This window comes from Pleuronectes platessa, chromosome 10 (genome assembly GCF_947347685.1).
Source record: "Pleuronectes platessa chromosome 10, fPlePla1.1, whole genome shotgun sequence".
Taxonomy (NCBI): Eukaryota; Metazoa; Chordata; class Actinopteri; order Pleuronectiformes; family Pleuronectidae; genus Pleuronectes; species Pleuronectes platessa.
In genome coordinates, this window is record NC_070635.1 from 4760756 (window position 1) to 4782419 (window position 21664).

At 40.7% G+C, this 21664-nt stretch overlaps 4 protein-coding genes across 6 annotated transcripts; 1 reads left to right on the forward strand and 3 right to left on the reverse strand.

The window, feature by feature from the left end:
* The first annotated feature begins 2400 nt into the window (after positions 1-2400).
* gpatch4 (G patch domain containing 4) lies at positions 2401-6651 on the forward strand. The gene is made up of 8 exons (XM_053432414.1): positions 2401-2530; positions 3357-3435; positions 3526-3599; positions 3692-3784; positions 3978-4091; positions 4301-4419; positions 4862-4912; positions 5025-6651. The coding sequence occupies exons 2-8, from the start codon at positions 3357-3359 to the stop codon at positions 5818-5820; spliced, it is 1326 nt and encodes a 441-aa protein (XP_053288389.1). The 5' UTR covers positions 2401-2530; the 3' UTR covers positions 5821-6651.
* A 24-nt stretch (positions 6652-6675) lies between these two features.
* LOC128449319 (C-type lectin domain family 17, member A) lies at positions 6676-11128 on the reverse strand. Its single transcript, XM_053432416.1, has 7 exons — positions 10845-11128; positions 10644-10709; positions 10132-10338; positions 9109-9312; positions 8652-8806; positions 8357-8475; positions 6676-7852 (listed from the first exon to the last, which is right to left on the reverse strand). Exons 1-7 carry the CDS (start codon positions 10906-10908, stop codon positions 7699-7701), a joined length of 969 nt encoding a protein of 322 aa, XP_053288391.1. The 5' UTR covers positions 10909-11128; the 3' UTR covers positions 6676-7698.
* A 633-nt stretch (positions 11129-11761) lies between these two features.
* Positions 11762-15085, reverse strand: LOC128449321 (CD209 antigen-like protein C). 3 transcript variants are annotated; one of them, XM_053432420.1, is made up of 6 exons: positions 14882-15085; positions 14263-14361; positions 13997-14185; positions 13254-13414; positions 12529-12620; positions 11762-11982 (listed from the first exon to the last, which is right to left on the reverse strand). In XM_053432420.1, exons 1-6 carry the CDS (start codon positions 14925-14927, stop codon positions 11832-11834), a joined length of 738 nt encoding a protein of 245 aa, XP_053288395.1. In that variant the 5' UTR covers positions 14928-15085; the 3' UTR covers positions 11762-11831. The 3 variants fall into 3 exon arrangements, with proteins under 3 accessions (XP_053288395.1, XP_053288393.1, XP_053288394.1); XM_053432418.1 differs by having other exon boundaries at positions 12499-12620; positions 14882-15081; XM_053432419.1 differs by having other exon boundaries at positions 12499-12620; positions 14263-14355; positions 14882-15080.
* Positions 15086-15237: 152 nt separating this feature from the next.
* LOC128449320 (C-type lectin domain family 17, member A) lies at positions 15238-20620 on the reverse strand. The gene is made up of 8 exons (XM_053432417.1): positions 20336-20620; positions 20169-20234; positions 19751-19798; positions 19556-19675; positions 18343-18546; positions 17908-18059; positions 17562-17680; positions 15238-16138 (listed from the first exon to the last, which is right to left on the reverse strand). The coding sequence occupies exons 1-8, from the start codon at positions 20397-20399 to the stop codon at positions 15985-15987; spliced, it is 927 nt and encodes a 308-aa protein (XP_053288392.1). The 5' UTR covers positions 20400-20620; the 3' UTR covers positions 15238-15984.
* Positions 20621-21664: the final 1044 nt, after the last annotated feature.

Consider the following 21664-nt stretch of genomic DNA (forward strand, 5'->3'; position numbering starts at 1 on the left):
TCACCTCCACTGGTTTGGTCACTTTGAGCAGATTCCAGATTCTGGATCTGCAGCTCTTCACTTCCATTCAGACAAACTGACCCACAGCTGATTTTCAGTTCCTCTCTAAAAGTGATGGATGAGTTGAGGTCAGAGTTCTGTGCCGGTCAGACTAGTTCTTCTTCACCAAACCCTGATAACGTTTCGTCTACACACACCTGGATCGATGCTCGGAGGCCAAAGTGTCCACATACTTTAGTCTCAGTCTGTGTTTGCAGAGGGCGTCTGGTTGAGCCCTGTCAGCCATGATGACCAGTCTGTGCAGGGCTGGTGCTTCCCTCCCCTTCTGGGGACTGACACAGATAAACAATTCATGGACGGAGGCCTGGTGGCACACACAGGATGGAAACCAAGAGCAGTGGGAAATGAAACCAGTGGGTTATACTGGGACAAGCAGCGAAGTGGGGGGGTTCTTCAGGTTAATGTCACTTTTATGGACACAGACGTTTTAGGAGCAGGCACAAGGAAACAAATGAGAAGAGGACGATGTTTTGTCCATTTTGCATTAGGAGAATTAAGTTGAGATGTAGAGAATAAACTTGACTTTTCAAGAATTAAGTGGATTTTTTTAAGAAGATATCAAGCTGCTGAAGTTAGTGCACGTGAGTCCTTCTACAAAATCATCATAGATTGTAAAAAAAAAGAAAGAAAGAGGATGTGACAGCTCCATAGAAGTTAGGCCAAAATGTTGGAATCGCCCCCTGGTGGCTGTCTGCAGTATAGCTCATAAATCCTGCCTCCTCCATGTTTGCAGATGGGACATGCACCAAGCTAAAAAGTCAAAATGCACGCTAAATGATATCTTCTCAAAGATGGTGTCATTTTAGGTTGTTTTTATCACACTGATGATTGTTTTCCTCGACATTGCCACAGCTCCTTCCCCTGATAGCTACTATGCAGACTCTGGCCCTGGCAGAGATCGCACAGTGGGAGGAAGAGGAGACATGTCGTCCATCTTTATCTACTTTCTATGTACAGTTCAGAAAGAGAAACCACACAAGCCTGGAAAGAACCCTGGCCGCTCACAGCTGTCTAAGACATTTGAACTTTATTCACAAAATGCAAAAAAAAACTGATTTAGTTTGACTTTATTCTTGACATTTTGACTGTATTCTGGAAACGAAAAAGGAAACACAATACTCCCCATCTGACTTTTTCTCTTATTCCTGATCCTAATACTATTATTAAAAAGTGTAACGTTGGGTTGATAAATAAAATGTCAGGCAACAGATTAACAAATCAAAACGGATCATTGTTTTAAAGAGATTTGGGGAGAAACTGCTCTAAAACTCTAAACACTCTAAAAGGTTGAAAACTTGAATCGTCTTTTTGGATGAAACATTTCAAGGAAAGAGGCGATATCACATCTGTCATTGTTTGGGAAGAATAAAGCTTAAATCTGTTTTCAGCAAAGTACGAGAATAACTCAAGTTTTCGACCGAGAACCTCATGAAGGCAGATCCTGAATAATAACAAGACCTTTGTTGATTTATGAATCTGACATGTTGTGATCAGAGTGCAGCCATTAGAGTTGCTTTGATTCTTCATGCAGATCTAAAGCACTCCTCTATAATTCACAGGAATCATCGCATGTTTTTGATTACATTTATTTTGGAAACACATTTTTGTTGGTTTTAAGTTTAGCGTCTAAGATGCTTTTTAAGACAATAACGTATAGATTCAATTTTTCTGCATGATGTGAGATCACTGCCCCCTTCTGGCCAACTGGGGTTTTGTTGGTAATGAGATATCTTATTAAACAAATCCTCATGAAACAACATGAGAACAAACATTAAAACTGCAGATAAAACATTTTAGTGAATATACAAACCTTTTAAAAGATGGTGTAATGTGCTTATAAGATTCCGGAGCTGCAGTAGGGCCCAACATGTTTCTGCCCTGGGGCCCAATGGGAGGTCAATGTCTGTAATGATCAGTTTCATATGGATCTGTTTGTAACTTTCTACATAGAAAATAAAATTAAACCAAAAAACACAGATTTTCAGATGAGTATTGTTAAACTGAACCATACCAAATCAGATGGTTCCATATATAACCACAACTTTATCAACAGACCCAACTACTTTATTAGATTACAAAGGAAAAATAAATAAATACACAACATATTACATATATTACATTAAATAAAATGTATAAGTTTGAGTGAAAACTTTTCTTACTTAAGTTTCAAATCTATAGTTCCAGAAAAGGTTGAGATGAAAAGCTGCAAAGATTGAACTTTAGAACATTTAGTGCCTGTATTGGATTCACCATCATTTACCATCATTTACCAAACAACACATGTTAGTTCTACCGCTTCACTGGAAATATCTCCAGAGAAGAAGAAATCCTCCGTGGTGACGTATTTCCGGTGTCATGTCAGCTTCCTGTCGGAGCCACATGTCCTGTAACTGTCTCTGTGATTGAATCTTTATGTTTTTTACAGCCTCGTGGTTTTCAGTGAAGTTTTAATGCAGCAGAACATCGAGAGGTAAATGTGCTCTTCCTTATTATCGTGTCAGTGTTGTGATTTAAAACTTCAGCAGACCACAGATCAGGACTAAAGCAGCCGAGCCTCCGGTTTGAGCCTCTGATGCTAACAAGCTAACATTCAGATTCATGTAGGATCTTTAATAGTTCCTGTCTCATACAGTCAATACGACAGTGATCATGAAGTGAAGACACAGACCAAGTTAATGCTTCTAAAAACAAGCCTCGGATCTACAGGTTGACATGAACCCTGCATGATTCCTACAGGTTTTATGTGTGTGCGTTTATTTTGAAACTCCTTTCTAAACTGTGTATCCTGTGATCCTGTTGTTGTCTTTTTATTTATAGTTAGAATAAAGTTCAGTGCTAAACATTTAAATATCAAACCATTACATTGTCATGGGGATTTGTTTATGACATCCTAGGAATGAATGACAATTGTTTTTAAAAGTGTCGACATACTTGTGTATAGGCTGTGTATTAGAAATGTTTAGTATCTGTATCGGGAGGCAACCACGTACAAGTTGTAATGTTTTCTTTTATTTAAAATGGGGAAAATAGCTAAACTGTGTGATGTCATAATGTTGTGTTGTAGAAAACTTGTGTTTTCTATTTTCCATGTGATTTATCATCTTGCTTCCCCAGCTTATTTCATTAGTCTTTCCACTAAAACCCTTTTTAATTTGCTGTTTTCTGCCTAAAAATATCTGTTTCAGTGCCACTTGATAAAGTCATTGTTGTATATTTAGCTCTAGAAATAAAAAAATCTCCAAAGCAAATAAACTGTAGTTTTCAGTGGGTTCATATTCTACTGTCTCAATCCACAGATGGCAGAAGTTGTACCAGAGAAAAGTCGCGGCTTGAAGTTTGCCGAGCAGCAGCTCCTGCGTCACGGTTGGGAACAAGGTAAAGAACGTTGGCTCTGTTTTATTGGACCTACCCGACCTCCGCAAGGCGCCAGACTCAGGTCTCACACTCAGTCCTCTCTGTCCTCAGGTAAAGGACTCGGCCGAGAGGAGAACGGCATCTGTGAAGCCATCAAGGTCAACGTGAAGTGCGGCAAAGGAGGGGTGAGTGTGCAATGATGCATGATGGGTATTCCACAGGTTCCACATCTATCAAATGATGATGTCAGTGGATTCACGTGTTGCTTGTCTTTCAGGTCGGCCACAAGGAAGGAGACCAGTTCACCTTCCACTGGTGGGATCATGTCTTCAATAAGGCCTCCTCCAGCCTGCAGGTGGAGTCTGATCAGGTAGGTGTCACCTTCACTCATGTGACCACACTCTCAGGCTCCAGCCCCTGCTTTATATACTATGATGGAGAAAGTAATTATGTTTGGAGAATAAAGTTGTGATTGGATGAGAATTCACCAATGTGACTTGTCGGTGAGCTGGTTTCAGTCTTAAACAGAAGCTGAACTGTTCCTGTTTCTTTGTGTGAACCAGGACGGCATTAAACTGACGAAAACGGTGGAGGAAGACGAAGATGGAATGATCTCCAATAAAAGACCACGGAAGGCTTGGCTGGCTAAAGACAAACTTTATGGATGCTTTGTCAAAGTAATCTGCTCTAATCTTTTTCTATGCACATTCAATATGTTTTGGTTTCATCTTTACAGGGAGTTTAAAGGATCAGAACGACAGTCACAGCAGCTTTAGATGTTAAATTAGAAAGCTTTGTTGTGTAGGACCTACAGCTTCGTGCCAGATCGTGATTCTGCTCTGAAATGACTGACGCTGTGTGATGTGTTTTGTTGTTTCTCCCTCAGTCGGCCACTCTGCTGTCTGGTCAGGAGCAGCCGGAGCCCAAGGCGTCGGAGTCGGACGACAGCAGCAGCAGCTCAGACGAGGAGGACGACTGGAGGCTGGATCTGTCCAGCACCACCAAGTAAGACCCTCCTCTCACATCGGTCCAAACTAGGAAGGTTTCTAGGATCGCTTCCTTTTAGGTCGCCCTTCAATGTATGTCTGTAATAGACTCATATTGGCAACTTTTTATCGGCCAACTCATAAATCGGTCAGGTTTTAATTCTTACTTTTTATTTAAATAGTTGTTTATACAGCCGTCTGTTCTAAAACGCCTAAAAGTTGAGTTTTAATTGTTAAAGTGTGGATCCTACTTTAATTGCAACTTAATCCTATTTTGTTATAATCCATTTATTATATAATATGATAAATCAAGTGTTTTCTTACCGTCTCCTCTTATTGCCGGGTTTCATTACTTTATAATCAATAAGCTTTTAATTGCTGCCCTGACTTTATTGACAATTCTCGAAGGTTCTAGTTTTTGATCATTTAATCAAATGTAAATAAATCATTGATACCAACAGGCTCTCTGATGCTGACCTGATGAAGGCTTGTGGAGGACGCACGGCTCACAAGTACGTTCATACCATTACACAGAAATGAAGTGTTTAATGTGTTCAGTATAAATCACAGAACTATGTTATATTTCAACATGGTCTAAATCTCTTTTCTGCTTGTGCTCTTCAGAGGAGCCAGACATGGACTGAACATGAGTGCCAAGTTAGCCCGGCTGGAGCAGCAGGAGGCTGAGTTCATGGCCAAGTACGGCAAGAAGAGCCAACCACCTGCTGCCTCGCCGGTTTGTGGTAAACCAGCTCCACCGACCTCCAAGGCCGCTGATGAGAGAGCGGAGCAGCCGGAGGAGACGGCTGACGAAGCCCCGAGCACAAAGATGAAGAAGAAGAGGAAGAGCTCCACTCCGAGCGTTATCCAGGTGTCTGAAAGTCCTGGAGCGGGTGTTAATCCCAAAAAGAAGAAAAAGAAAAAGAAAGCCGATGAAGAGGTAACTGATGCAGTTTCCACGGAGGATGTGATCTGTGTAGAAAACGGTGAAACAGAACAGTCTCACAAAACAAAGAGGAAACAAAAGAAGAAGAAGAAGAATAAAGCGGAGCAGAATGAAGAAGAAATAACGACTTCTCCTGCTGCAGAGAGCGAGAGCCCGGAGGAGACGGCCGAGCTGCACTCAGTCACTAAAGAGGAGAAGAAGAAGAAGAAGAAGTCTTCCAAACATCACAGTGAAGTAGAGGAGAGTAATGAGACAGAATCCAGCCAATCAGAGCCGGCCCAGGACTGTGCTCCAAGAACCAAAAAGAGAAAAGCTGCAGTTTTAATGGAAGAAGCTGAAGTTGCAGAAGTAGAATCGACAGTAAAGCAAAAAAGGACAAAATGTAAAAAGGACAAACCAGTGGTTGATGACAAAGTAAACGAGGAGGCGCCTGCTCCAAAGAAGAAGAAGAAGAAAAAGAAGTGCAAAGAGTAGAACTGGACCAACATGGACGTTTATGAACAGAGTGATCATTACTGTTAATCAGCTTTAAAGTGCTTTAAAGGGCACTTGTAGCTCAATATAGCTATAACAAGAAATCTCTTCTGCTTCTTCTTCACTGCTCTAAAAACAGTTCTTGCCAGTGCAGCTCAACTGCTGTTCTGGAGTGGTGAAGAAGAGAGCATTCGGTTTTATATGCGAGAAGCTGTTCTACTTGCGTGGTTTCAGATCGGTGCATGGATTCACATGCTTGTTGTCGCCTGACCCGGTGTTTCCAGCAGTATCCCAAGTACTCTAGTACATCTGTAGTAATGAGATTACCTCCAGCTCTTGGGCCTCTTGTGCCGACTGAACGAGTTTCGAAGTTAAAAGAGCTTGTTGGAAAAATTCCAAGTGAGGAAATCGGGTCACGTTGATTATTTATTTGCAGACGGGAAATTTCCGGCTTTTACGATTGTTGGTTATTAAAATGAATTACGTGACATCAATTAATGTAATTTAATGCTGTAAATGATTGTTTTGACAAGTCGGCTGATCTCCAGACTGCTGCCCAGCTTTTTTAAACTGACTCTTTAAATCACAGAGATGTTTACTTTTGTGTTTTGGGTTCACGTGTTGACCTCGACATGGGAAGTATGTGTTTTTAGCTGAAAATTCAATGACTTGAAGACCTCACATTTCATATTGTGCGTGTGAGTCAGTGTTGTTACTGCACCACAGACCGACTCCTCTATGAAGGAGCTGAAATCTGCTGCTGCATTTGAGTACAAGGACAAACTACTAGGTTTGGATTTTATATGCAAATGAATGATGTGTCACGTCAAACTGTGTATGTGTGATTATTTCAGGTTAACAGATTTCATATTCTTTATTCTCCATACTAAAAATTCTAAATGGCAGGAGTTCCAGTTACAAAAGGAAAACATTTACTTACAAATCATGTAGAAACAACAACCTTCCACATATCAAGTCTCCAGTTTGTCGATAGTGAAAAACAGTTTAAAACAGCACCAAAAATATTCTCAGTTCAACAGGATCAGTATATAAATGTTTAAACTGTGACCTTTAAAGTTCAGAATCTTACAACCTTGAAAACCACTGATTATTTCCTCTGTTGTGGTCACACATCCTGTGACCTCGGCTCTGTACCTGTCACCACTCAGAGGTTGCGACAGGTCGGGAGGGAAACCAGCTTGTGTGTCAACACTTGAGTTTACAACAGTTTAGACTCGAATGTGACAAAACAACCTTATTGCATGTTCCAGTATTATTTAACACCGACTCTGTAAAATGAAGCGTGCAGAATTCATTTCGACATTAGTTCTGTAAAACCACTAACTTGTGTCAGACAGCATTTTGCAAAACACAAACTTCGGGAGTTTCATGTGCGCAACATGCAACACGTCGGACATGAGAACAGATTATTTGTTACAAGAGTTTAAACATTTTTACTGGAGATCCGAAAACACAAATCCTAAATCAGTGACTCAGTAGTAGACTCGATAGTCTTAGCAAAAGTCATTGATATTAAATTGACAAACAAGTCAAATCTCCAACCTCCATCGCAACAGATCTTAAACCTTCGGTGGAAACCAGGTTGAGGCTTCTTGTCTTTACACTTTTCACATATTGAAATATATTCATTCCAAATTGATCGTACACAGTAGCTAATAAAAACACTACATGTTAACACAAAATCATATATATATAGAATGAACACTTGCACGCCAAACAGCCTTTGGTTTTTTCCTTGTGTTGTATCCACTATTGTTTTGTGTGTCTGCGTGTGCACTTACATTTTCCAAACTCTGGTGCAACCGTTTTATAAAATAAAATTTGCCAGCAGAGTTTGGAACGAGAAACCCCAATATGCTAACTGACTGGAGTCCTGATGAGGGCTTCATGCTCACAGATGAATTTGTTCTTCATCGTCCCCCTTGCTGGGCCCCAGCTGGCTGTCACATTATGCGTTGGGAATGTCATCGCATATTTACCATCATAATGAACTTTCGTCTGATTCCAGTACCTGCAAATACAGAACATACTCATCAGTACCTCTAATAACTTTACAGACAATACCAACTAACTCCGATGGCCCTCAATGGGTTAAAGGAAAACTCAAGTACTCCGACATTCTGAACCTAATTTATGAACCAATAAATCCCAGCATAAATGGATCTTCACCAGTTGCTGGCTGCAGGACTTTGTCCTAGGTTTATTAAGTATTCCCCAGGAAATGAAGGAATATGTTCAAGAACACCCTCTTGCAATGTTAAAGAAATTGAGAGAACATTCTTGGATCCCTACCAAAGTTTTTTGGGGTTCTCCCCTCACTCATCCCACATCCTTTTGCCAAGTTCTGTGGAAATCCGTAGTTTTTAGGTAATCTTGCTTACAAACAGGCAAACCCACAAACAGATGGGTGAAAACATAACACAGGGCTGATATCTGCGAGTGTGTTATTGTTTATTTGACTGCTGGGCCGTTCTGGTCATGTGAGACCTGACAGATGCTCAGTTTCAATTCTTACCCCTCAGTCTCATTGCGTCCATCAATCCAGATCCACTTGTTGTCCTCATTTTGACGCAATCCCATCCAGTATCCATGAAAATAGTCGTAGTAGTACTCGGTGTGATTATTGATGAATTCCTGAAGGTGATCATCACAAACTTCTCAGCATTGACAGTGAGAAAACATTAAAATCCCTCCACCTCCCATGTGTTTGATTTTACAAAACATAACTGTTTCCATTTGAATTTTGTTATCCAATTTAAAAATCCATTTAAAACTCTGTGTTATTGTGGCTTTAAGACGATGAAGCTCACCTGCTCTTGTAAACTGTCGACAACAACCAGGTCTGCAACACGGTTTTGACAAAATGTTCGTGCTTCCTCCCATTCGTACCAGGGATCGGATCGCTCATAAAACAGGTAGCAGTGATCCTGGAAAGGAATCCAACTCTCCCGGCACGGCTGACACTCTGTACTCATGAAAGAAGCCGATAAATGTTATTGTAAGCGCTAAATGTCCGTTTAAAATCCACACAGACAGAAATATAGTAACAACAGACAAGCTTAAACACAATAGTATTCGTGGCTCGGCAACGGCTACTGACATTTACACTTTATTATATGAGCACGGCAGATTTGAGCTATTACCTAAAATAAACAAATATATCTATTCTCTCAGTGTATATCTGTGAGTTTAGGGCTGGACTCACTGTGTGGTTGTACATATAGATATATAAAAAGCTTAATAAGTGCAGTCCCTTTATATACTCACTTTTGTCTGGGCAGAATTTATTGACTGGGAAGTCTTGGAACGTCATGATGACTCCGAGCGTCCTGTTGAGATCATCTCTGTCTCGGGTCAGCACCTCGGTCTCGTTCGCTAGGATTTCTTTCTCCATCACCAGCTGATGATTTTCCTTCTCGAGGTGGATGATGTTTTCTGCGACAGCTTCCTGGGCCTTCATGACCCCACAGACTGCAGTGGTGGTGGGAGAGAGACGGCACACTGGTCAGTCCAGTGGACACACGTGGAGAAATATTCTCTTCCATTAGCCCACGTGCTTTACTCCTGAACCTTTTTAAAAATCCTCTCCTACCCATCATTGATAAAAGAATTATCATCATTATTATCAACATAACAATTATTTATGACACCCTATTATACCCTTTATTTGAAAACAATGTGTTCCACTTTCCAACTCGTTTCTTTTCAGAGAATTGGACCTTTAGTGTCTGGATTTAAAGACACAGCCGATTATCTGTTCTCCAATGTCAAATTGTCCTCAAACGCAGCAGCAGATAAGGTTTTAAAATGTTTCCTCCTCACTGATAACAACATTTTAAACTGAAAATTATGAAAATGTGGCGTCCCTTACATTTATTCACAAATTGCAGACCTAGATATGGGATCTGATATTTAAAAATGTTACTGGAATTGATACTGTGTTGATAGTCAGGGTAAGTGAGGATTGCTTACATGGCCTCTTTTAAAATTATTATGTTTCATATTCATCTATCAATTACCTTTTATTTCAGATTTTACTTTAAACTGCTCCTATTGAGTGAGGACAGCTGGAGCCAGGGTTTCTGTTTAGCTGAGGAATCCGTGTAGAGATGTATTGTGTTGTTTAGAAAATACTGTGCAGGAGGAAGTGGACACTTCAACATTACTAATCCAAAGTCAACAGTAAAATACAGTTGAGCTCACTCACTCATCTCTTCTTTATTGTGTGTGTTTCCCAGATGTGATGTAAGCTGCTTCATTAAAAACTCAGTCTGTTGAAATCGAACTCACTGTAGATGATGACGCCGATGCACGCCATGAGCAGGACGCAGAGAATCCCCAAACACACCAGCAGCAGGACAAAGTGCCGAGAGTGTGCCGCTGCTGCTCCTCCAGCTTCTGCTCCTCCACCTGCTGCTGCTCCTCCTGCTGCTGCTCCTGCTGCTGCTCCTCCAGCTTCTGCTCCTCCACCTGCTGCTGTTCCTCCAGCTGCTTTTACTGATGGCAGTGAAAATATTCCAATTCATTTTCAACATTATTATGGATATACCTGTGACCTGTGTATATTCTGACACGCCATATGACTTAAAAAAAAGTAGCAGCTCGATTGAAAAGGAATCCAGTCGCCTAGAAAAGTTCTACACACAAGAGTCAAGCTACACAATTATAGTCATAACCATAGCAGATACAATAAAATAGGTTTGATGGTTCAGTAACTGACTATGGAGAAAGTTCAGGAGGAGCTAATTTAGTTTTATTTTCAGGCTTTGCAACATCACATTTGAAAAATTCCCAAAACTTACTTGTTCCAGTCGCTGCAGGAACTTTAGATTTAACTGTAGAATAAATTGTAGAGTCCTCATCGTTTTCTGGTTGATAAAATAAACAGAAGGTTTTAAATCTATTGCATGGAAATTTAACAAGTAAGATTTATAATTGTTGTTTAGTGAGGTTAAATATTGAGGTGGTGCATTCTATCAATTCATTTCATAGGAGTCACTTACCTTTCTGAGGACTACCACCATTTTTAAAAACCACAGTAGCATAATTGAGATCTTCCTCCATCATTAAACTCCGTTCATCACCGTTCTTGTGTCAGTGCAGAGAAGGAGAGCAGGTTTGTTCAAATGAGCTTTGGCGGATGATTGAAAGGCTTGACCGAACAACAACAACGCTGCACTACCTTATAGAGAACCAACGAGGTTCCTCTTCCTTCAGCACCTAACACGTGAACCGCAGTTTCTCAATTTGCATATGGTATGTTTTTACCGTCAGAAGCTGCAGCTTGTTTTGCTGTCAATGATGACACACGGTGTGAGTCGTCCCTTCTCAGTCGCACGTCTGGAACTGAGGAAGTTACCAAAGTCAGTGTTTTGTCATGTTTTTTATTCAGCAAAACGGGTTCGTTAGCTCACAGTGACCTGGACCTTTGACCAGCAGATTCTACCCAGGCCATTATTGGGTCACAGTGAATATTCTTTGGCAAATTTCAAAAGATCCCATGTTGCACTTTCGCATTTGAATAAAGTTGGAAAGTTGACCGACCTGTTTGATTGTCTGTGTCAGTCCGATTTAGAGAAATAGAAAACACTGCTGCAGTTAACCAGAGGACTTGGCAGAATATATATTCATCTGTGACTGCGACAGACTGCTGGTCGCCAGTTTATTAAAAGTTTATATATGTTGAACGTATCATATGTCCAAGTTGCACCAATACCAATAGTGCCCTTCACTATTTACAGTTTGTGCTCCACATAGAGACAGAATCAGTAGGTAGATAGATAGATAACAAACAAAATTAACATTTAAAGGTCAATGTTCTTTCTTATCTTTTTCATTTTGTATAAACAAAACAATGTTTGTTGGACCAGACCCTTTGAATAAATGTGTAAAACACAAATGAGTGGGAAAAAAAGCCACGTTTCTTACAGCTTAATATTACATTTTTATTCGTCACAAGTTAAATAACCTATTTGAACAGAAACTGCTTCCTAATCCGGTTTGTTTAAGGCTCTTGTTTCACAGATCCAGCGTTTCAGCATGCCGCACCACGACCGGTCCCAGTTGGCCAGCTTATCGGCACGAGGTAAACTTAGAGCACAAGGCCCTCTGTGCAAGTCCATTGCTCCTTCTTCCCAGTACCTAGTGGAGACAGAAAAGATTCAGAGGAGAAGATTCACACCATTCACAGCAAGTTATAAGCAACTTTAACTTAGCTTAGCTTAGCATGAAGACTTCATGAAACAATAGACTGTACATAAAGATAAATGATGTGCCTCCACTTCCTCCCACTATTCAGAAATAAGGAGGAAACACAAAAGCTGCCATCCGGCACATTTGGAGTCATTTGGTGTTCGGCTGCAACATGTAACTTCACCACTAGATGTCACTAAATTCTACACACTGAACCTTTAACGTGTACTTTGACTTTTTAGTTTGGTTCATGTTCCATCCACTGAAACGTTGCCCTCTGTTCACTTCCAAGGTGTGAGGGCGTAAAACAAGTAAAACATTTACTTCCTGTGGCAAATCGCAGCGTGGCTTCGCTGGGAGTGAATCACCCGCTTGTTTGGGGTAATGGTAACGTGTCTGAGCTGGGGCCAGGCTTGTTCTTATTAAAATTACATATGGAGAAGTGTTTGATTATTTTGTTTTTACTGGAAAGTGACGTTGGTTCCATCCACCCACATCCATGTGTCCGTGTCGTGTTTCTTCTTCAATCCAATCCAATAGGCGTGATTTTCATCATTATAGGCCATAGTGTGGTTGTTGATGAATTCCTACATTTGTGAGAAAGGTGTGAGAGAAGTCATCTGTCATGTGTCAACAATGATACGACAATAATCATCAGGGAAGATGAAAAATAATGTGAAATACCGATGAAAATACAGATTCAAGAAAGAGGAACATTAGAAAGGTATCAGTCAGGGTTAGAGACACGTGAAATGGAATTTAATTTACACAATTATAAAGTATTTTTGACTCTAAATATTCAAACAAATCATCTTTTGTGTACACACTTTTGAATACCATGTGAAATCTCAATCTCTAGTAACCAAGTATATTTATTCACTTACGTTTTAAAGTACTACAGTAAGTGTGTGTAATCTCAGATGTCTTGTTGTTAATAGTAAACATCACTTACACTTTTAATAAACCATTCAAAGTCCAAAAATGATCCAATATTTAAATATTCCACAAGCTTGTAACCATACATACATACGTATAATAATAATGGTAATAATGAACAAGTACTCATCTTATCTTATTTTATGGTATTATGTCGTATGATATCGTATTTTACTAGCCTCATTGTGGTACTTGTACTAAAGAAAAAGACCTGATCACTTCCTTCAACCCTGATCCATTCGGACAGAGATGTGTGTAAGTGAAATCGATAGAATCGGTCTTGCCTGTTCCTCCAAACTTTCAATCACGACCAGATCTGCTTCCTCTGCTCTGCAGAACTTACGACTGTTCCCCCAATTCTCCAGAGGTTGTTGATTATTCGGTTCGGAAAAAAAGTAGCAGCTCGATTGAAAAGGAATCCAGCCGCCCAGACAAGCTCTACACACTGTCAGACAAGAGTCAAGCAACACAATTATAGTCATAACCACAGCTGTTTACTGTATATATCAAAATATATATATACAATGCATTATATAATATATATAAATGTAGAAACTAGTCTGTCTAAACAAGTAATTGCACTCAAATGAAACATGACACACTAAAACAGTAAACACTCAGAGTACATTCCCATCAGGCATCTTAGCTTCAATCAAGTTCCTTCAAATTTCACACACTGAAAGATATCAGTCGTCTTAAATGTGTCTGATTTTATTCATCAAAATCCAGCAATTATTTCCCTGGGAAATTTGTGCAAAAAAAAATGCCTGATCTCACAATGTTAAAGAAAGTGATCAAGTCTCCTCCTCCACACAAAATCGACACCATTAGGTAGATTTTGCATAAACCCGCGAAAAACAAAGCGACCAACACACAGGGGTGAGAACACACTGTCCTGGACGAGGGTGATGAAATCAAGATAATAAAATCTAACATTTACAATTGAGGAGCTTAAACCTTTGAGGTTTCAGGAATGGAAACACTGGAAAAACATCATCTTTGCATCAAAGGCGAGGTGTTTTTTCACCTTTCTCTGGGCAGTGGGTTGCCACTGGGAAGGTTCGGTACTGGAGGATGGCCTCCATGGTCCAGTTGAGTCCGTCTCTCTCTCTGCTCAGCTCCCTGCTCCGTCCTTCCAAATCGTCCTTCTCCTGCCGCAGCTGCAGATTCTGAGCTGCAGCATTTTGCAAGTGGCGCTCTGACGTGAGGGATGTCGCTGCAGAACAGGAAAGATTTACTGTCTCTGTCTCTCAGTCAGTCAGGGTCAAAGGTCAGCGGAGAGCAGGGACTCACTTCTGAGGGCGATGGCGACCGACACCAGGACGACACAGATGATCCCGAACGCTGCTGTCACCAGGGGCAGCAGAGTGTGCAGAAGTTTCCTCCCTGTTTCCAGAAGAACAACAACAAACAATCAAGTTATTTAATTTGAATATCATGTATATAGATGTCAAATAAGAATATGAATAAGTTATTAAATCACTTCTTAAACCCACGCTTTATAGACACTTTCATTCTTTTTACACACATTTATTTGCTCCTCATGTAAAGTGTTCGTCTTCTTCTCAGGTTCATATTCTTTTTATTTGTATTCATATGAATCTGTCTTCTTATCACTTGTATTTATTAATGTGTGAATGAGTTTCCTGTGACTGTCAAAGCACTTTGTAAACCCCGTTTTCAAACGTGCTATATAAAAAAGGCTAAAATTATAACATAACAAAATACAAATATATGAAATGTCTTTATAGTTCCTCCTTCTGGCTACAAATAGATACGATATATTGGTATAAATGGGAATAGATATAAATGGAAACAGCCACGTTAAGTTAAATCTGTAGTGAAGTGCAATATGTGAGCATCAGATTCCTCAAGTAGAATAAAAACTTCAGAATATAAGACTTTCACTTACCGCCAGTCTTGGAAGATGCTCTGACGTGATTCGGTTCTTGCTTCATTGTTTTCAGTTTTAAGGTAACTGTTGGTGTTAACCTGTCAGAGACAGAAGCTGACTGCCTGCAGCTGGTTGAATGGGGCCGGCCGTCACTGGCTGTGTGGAAACCAAGAGTGAAAACACAGTTTCTCTCCGGTCCACAGCTGCTCAATGCATATTGGCGTTTGTGGGTCGTTGTGGTACGTTGCAAAAGGAGGCGTGGTCCTGACTGTAGTCCGGTTTCAGAGAAGTCAACTTAGCTGATTTCATGAGCTCACCTTCCTCTTTTTGGGGAGAATGTTGTGAAACAGTAATTTCTCTCTTTTACTTTGGTAGTTATTGGACAGGCTGCTTTTATTTTGAAGAGCCCATTTTTATTTCTTAACATGTTAATACAAATACTTCATCATATAGCTTCACACCGGTGGTTTGGTTGTATATAGAGATCTGTGTATAAAGATGGACGTCATGAAGGATCCCCCAAATCTCAATCTCCATCGCCCTCTAAAGGCCATGGAGCTACTAAAAAGTCACATGTCAAATAAAAGAACCAAAGATGGTTTGTGTCATTTCAGATTGTTCTTATCACACTGATGTTTGTTTAAATGTAAAATTTTATGACAAGTTTGATTTAGGTTTTTGTTTGAGGATATAAAAACAAGGGGAAACATTAGGATTGACAGCTGAGACTCACGACTAGACTCTGGTGTCAAATGAGGTTATCGACACAAGATGGCAGCATCAGCATGCAGGACATTTTGTATATATATTTTTGTAAATGACAAAATATTAATTAGTGTGTGAACCAGGTTGAGGCTTCTTGTCTTTACACTTTTCACACATTACAATATATTCATCCAAATTGATCGTACACAGTAGCTAATAAAAACACATGTTAACACAAAATCATAGATACATAAAATTAACACTTGCACGCCAAACACCCTTTGTTGTTTACCTTATGTTGTATCCATTATTGTTTTTTCTCTGTTTCTTGTGCACTTAATTGTTCCAAACGCTGGTGGAACAGTTTTGTAAATTTCAATTTGAATGCAAAGTTTGGAACGAGAAAACCCAATATGCTAACTGACTGGAGTCCTGACGAGGGCTTCATGCTCACAGATGAATTTGTTCTGCATTGAACAACTTGATGGGCCCCAGCTGGCTGTCGCATTATGCCGAGGGAATGTCATCGCACATTTACCAGTGTTTTTGACTCTCTCCTGAATCCAGTACCTGCAAACACAGAACATGCTCATCAGTTCCTCTAATAACTTCACAGATAATACCAACTGACTCCAATGGCCCTCAATGGGTTAAAGGAAAACTCAAGTACGCCGACAATCTGCACCTAATTTATGAACCTATACATCCCGTTATAAATAGATCTTCACCAGTTGCTGGCGGCAGGACTTTGTCTCCGGTTTATTAAGTATTCCCGAGGAAATCAAGGAATATGTTAAAGGACCCATCGCATGCCCATTGATTACCCCAGTTGATATGGTTCCTTGGGGTCTTAATGAAATGTCTGTAACATATTTTGGTCAAAATACCAAAAGGATCATTTAAAACAGCAGCTTTTTACCCTGTCTAAAACAGCCCTCCTCAGATTGACCTGTTTTGAGTGCCCCGCCCCCCCTCTCACCCTCTCCACCTCACCCTTCCTTCACGAGATACAAGCGCCCAGATTTTTTGCTATCCATTACCTCTGTAGAAATATAGCTACTGGAGACGAAGATACAATCTTGCAACCATATCGTTTTGAACCAGAGTCAGGTGAGGCCGAAGCCTGAATGCGAGAGATCCCAGCTCCTCAGCGCAGCCCCGCAGTGGGAGCAGTGGGAGCAGTGGGAGCTGGAGCTGGAGCTGGCGCAGCAGCAGCATCCTTCCTCACTGTTGAGTCGATGTTTAGAGGTGTCCCGGGGGTCCCTTGTTTATGCGGCCACTTAAATGTCTGACGGGTAGCAGCAGCGAGCTAACACTAGCCGGGGAGCATAGCCGTAGGAGCCCGGGCTCAACCGTCTCTCCCCGGGGGGACTGAGGAGCACGTTAGCTCCCGTTAGCTTGCGAGCTAATTTGAGCCGGGGAGCCGGGCCGTCTCTCCCCGGAGCCAGTGAGTTGATGGTGGGGTTAGGTCCAAGGCCATCTAGCGAGACTCCCTACATGGGCATAGTGTGACGTTGACGTATTTTTCGCTCGTAATCCCATTCGACGCACTCTAGCGTATCGTTTCGGAACCATAGAGGAACCACAACAAATCGCGGGAGTTGTTTTTTCCAGAGTTTTTGGGATGGTAGACATGCCAGATACCCAAATGAACGTGTAGAAGCACTACAAAAGTGGAATTTTCATAAAATGTCCCCTTTAAAGAAAGTGAGAGAACATTACTGGATCACTACCAACGTTTTTGGGGGTTCTCCCCTCACTCATCCAACATCCTTTGGCCAAGTTCTGTGGAAATCCGTAGTTTTTAGGTAATCTTGCTTACGAACAGGCAAACCCACAAACAGATGGGTGAAAACATAACCTCAGAGGGAGTAACTGGCATATTCACAGGACTGATATCTACGAGTGTGTTATTGGTTATTTGACTGAGGGCCTTCTCGTCATGTGAGACCTGACTGATGCTCAGAGAGAGATGAGGGAATTCAATTCTTACCCCTCAGTCTCATTTCGTTCATCAATCCAGATCCACTTGTTGTCCTCATTTTGATGCAATCCCATCCAGTATCCATGATTCTTGTCGTAGTAGTACTTGGTGTGATTATTAATGAATTCCTGAAAGTGATCATCACAAACTTTCACACTTCTTTCATTGACAGTGAGAAAACATTAAAATCCCTCCACCTCCCATATGTATGATTTCACAAAACACAATTGTTTCCAGTTGAATTTTGTTTGCAATGTGAATATGCAGCGTTTCTTAACCAGCACAATTTTGCTATGCAATTTAAAAATCCATTTAAAACTCTGTGTTATTGTGTCTTTAAGACGATGGAGCTCACCTGCTCTTGTAAACTGTCGACAACAACCAGGTCTGCGTTAGGTCGACAAATTGTTCGTGCTTCCTCCCATGTCTTCCAACGAGGGGGTTTGTCATAAAACAGGTAGCAGTGATCCTGGAACGGAATCCATCTCTCCCGGCACGGCTGACACCCTGTACTCATGAAAGAAGCCGAGAAATTTAAGTTAAATATCACCAATTCAAGTTTGACACATTACAATCGCATAGTTAAAATTAATAGTTTTTGAGGCTTGGCAACGGCTACTGACAATTACCCTTTATTATATGAGCACGGCAGATTTGAGCTATTACCTAAAATAAACCAATATATCTATTCTCTCAGTGTATATCTGTGAGTTTAGGGCTGGACTCACTGTGTGGTTGTACATATACATATATAAAAAGCTTAATAAATGCAGTCCCTTTATATACTCACTTTTGTCTGGGCAGAATTTATTGACTGGGAAGTTTTGGAACGTCATGATGACTCCGAGCGTCCTGTTGAGATCATCTCTGTCTCGGGTCAGCACCTCGGTCTCGTTCGCTAGGATTTCTTTCTCCATCACCAGCTGATGATTTTCCTTCTCGAGGTGGATGACGTTTTCTGCGACAGCTTCCTGGGCCTTCATGACCCCACAGACTGCAGTGGTGGTGGGAAAGAGACGGCACACTGGTCAGTCCAGTGGACACGCGCTTTACCCCTGAACCCTTTTAAAAATCCTCTCCTACTCATCATTGATTTCCAGGCTTTTGTCATGTGGCAGTCTCAATTTTTCTCCATTTGATTTCACCATGGAGTTGGCTTACAATCAAGCCAACTCCAAAATACCTCAAAAGCTAAGCTACAACAACATCAAAACAAATAAAAGAATTATCTTTATTATTATCAACATACCAATTAGTTATGACACCCTATTATACCCTTTACTTGAAAACAATACATCCCACTTTCCAACTCGTTTCTTTTCAGAGAGCTGGACCTATAGTGTCTGGATTTAAAGACGTCAAGATGTCCAATTGTCCTGAAACGCAGCAGCAGATAAGGTTTTAAAATGTGTCCTCTTCCTAGACAACAACATTTTAAACTGAAAATTCTGAAAATGTGGCGTCCCTGACATTTATTGACCTATCGCAACTGCCGATATCGAATCTGACATAACAAATGTTACCAGGATTGATACTGTGTTGATCGTCAGAGTAAGCTAGGATTGCTTACATGGTCTCTTTTTAATTAATTATGTTTACTGTTGAACCCATTCATCTATCAATTACCTTTTTTTCCAATTTTACTTTAAACTGCTCCTATTGAGTGAGGGTGGCTGGATCCAGGGTTTCTGTTTAACTGAAAATTTGACAATAATATTAATATAAATAACTCTAATAACCTTTAAGTCTCTGTAAGTTGATTTTAATTAGAAGTGCACCAAAATTGACTGATTCCAATGGCTGCTGAGGAATCCGTGTAGAGATGTATGGTATTGTTCAGAAAATACTGTGCAGGAGCAAGTGGACACAGTGGTACATTACTTATACAAAGTCAACGGTAAAATACAGTTCACAAAAGCTGAGCCCCCTCACTCATCTCTTCTTTATTGGTGTGTTTCCCATATGTGATCATAAAAAAGTCAGTCTGTTGAAATCGAACTCACTGTAGATGATGACGCCGATGCACGCCATGAGCAGGACGCAGAGAATCCCCAAACACACCAGCAGCAGGACAAAGTGCCGGGAGTGTGCCGCTGCTGCTCCTCCGGCTTCTGCTCCTCCACCTGCTGCTGCTCCTCCAGCTTCTGCTCCTCCACCTGCTCCTCCTGCTGCTGCTCCTCCAGCTTCTGCTCCTCCACCTGCTCCAGCTGGTGGAGGAGCAGCAGCTAGTCCTCCAGCTGCTTTTACTGACGGTAGTGAAAATATTCCAATTCATTTTCAACATTATTATGGATATACCTGTGACCTGTGTATATTCTGACACTCCATATGAATTCTAAATGTTATTAGTTTTTTAAAGCAACACCACGCAATGTTTTAGTTCAGTAACTTTGACTATGGAGAATGTTCCCTCTTTCATTCTCTCGCCCCCACCCTGAACACCTACTCTTGCTCTATGTATTCAAAGTTAAGGTCGGCGCAGCGATAAATACGGAAAAAGCTCCAAACATTCAAGGTTGTTATGAAAATGTTTTAGAAAGTTCAGGAGGAGCAAATTTAGATTTATTTTCAGACTTTGAAAAATTTACAAATTTGTTATTTTCTCCCATAACTTACTTGTTCCAGTCGCTGCAGGAACTTTAGATTTAACTGTAGAATAAATTGTAGAGTCCTCATCGTTTTCTGGTCGATAAAATAAACAGAAGGTTTTAAATCTATTGCATGGAAATTTAACAAGTAAGATTTATTATTGTTGTTATAGGAGTTTCATAGGAGTCACTTACCTTTCTGAGGACTACCACCATTTTTAAAAACCACAGTAGCATAATTGAGTTCTTCCTCCATCATTACACTCTGTTCATCACCGTTCTTGTGTCAGTGCAGAGAAGGAGAGCAGGTTTGTTCAAATGAGCTTTGGCGGATGATTGAAAGTGTGGACTGAACTACAACAACGCTGCACTACCTTATAGAGAACCAACGAGGTTCCTCTTCCTTCAGCACCTAACACGTGAACCGCAGTTTCTCAATTTGCATATGGTATGTTTTTACCGTCAGAAGCTGCAGCTTGTTTTGCTGTCAATGATGACACACGGTGTGAGTCGTCCCTTCTCAGTCGCACGTCTGGAACTGAGGAAGTTACCAAAGTCAGTGTTTTGTCATGTTTTTTATTCAGCAAAACGGGTTCGTTAGCTCACAGTGACCTGGACCTTTGACCAGCAAATTCTAATCAGGCCATTATTGGGTCACGGTGAATATTCTAATGCAAATTTCATAAGATCCCATGTTTTACTTTTGCATATCGAGGAATAAAGTTGGAAAGTTGATCGACCTGTTTGAATGTCAGTCCGATTTATGGAAATAGAAAACAAAAGACCAAACCGATCTGCCGGTGGTTTTGACCCAGTTGCAAACCACTGCTGCAGTTAACCTGAGGACGAAGAAGAAGTTATTTTCATCTTTGAATGCGACAGACTGCTGGTCGCCAGTATCGTATATTTTGGGCAGCCGAGAGGTCGATGATGGTGAAGTTGATGCTGAAGGAAGAATTCTCCGCAGACCCAGAACTTGCTTGTATAGTTAAAGTTTAGCTGAGCCCACATTATATAGAGGTTGCCTATGCCCATGACAACGTCCCACATCCCATGGTTGAGAGGTGCATGACAGCATGTATCTGAGCGCATAACATGTAAATGTAAGGATGAATTCATAAGGACATGCCTCGTGCTTAATAGACAAAAACCCAAGTTCTATACTTATCCATTAACAGGTCAGAGATCATTCCCTAGGGGAATGAACTAACAAGAAATGCATAGAAGACGCATGGGGGGCGCATGCTTAAACATGTGATTCTGGTTCATACCCAGGTTAAAGGTAGCAGAATATACCACACCAGTTTATTCAAAGTTGATATATGTTGAACGTATCATATGTCAAAGTTGCACCAATACCAATAGTGCCCTTCACTATATACAGTTTGTGCTCCACATACAGACAGAATCAGTAGGTAGATAGATAGATAACAAACAAAATTTACATTAAAAGGTCAATGTTCTTCCTTATCTTTTTCATTTGCTATAAACAAAACAATGTTTGTTGGACCAGACCCTTTGAAT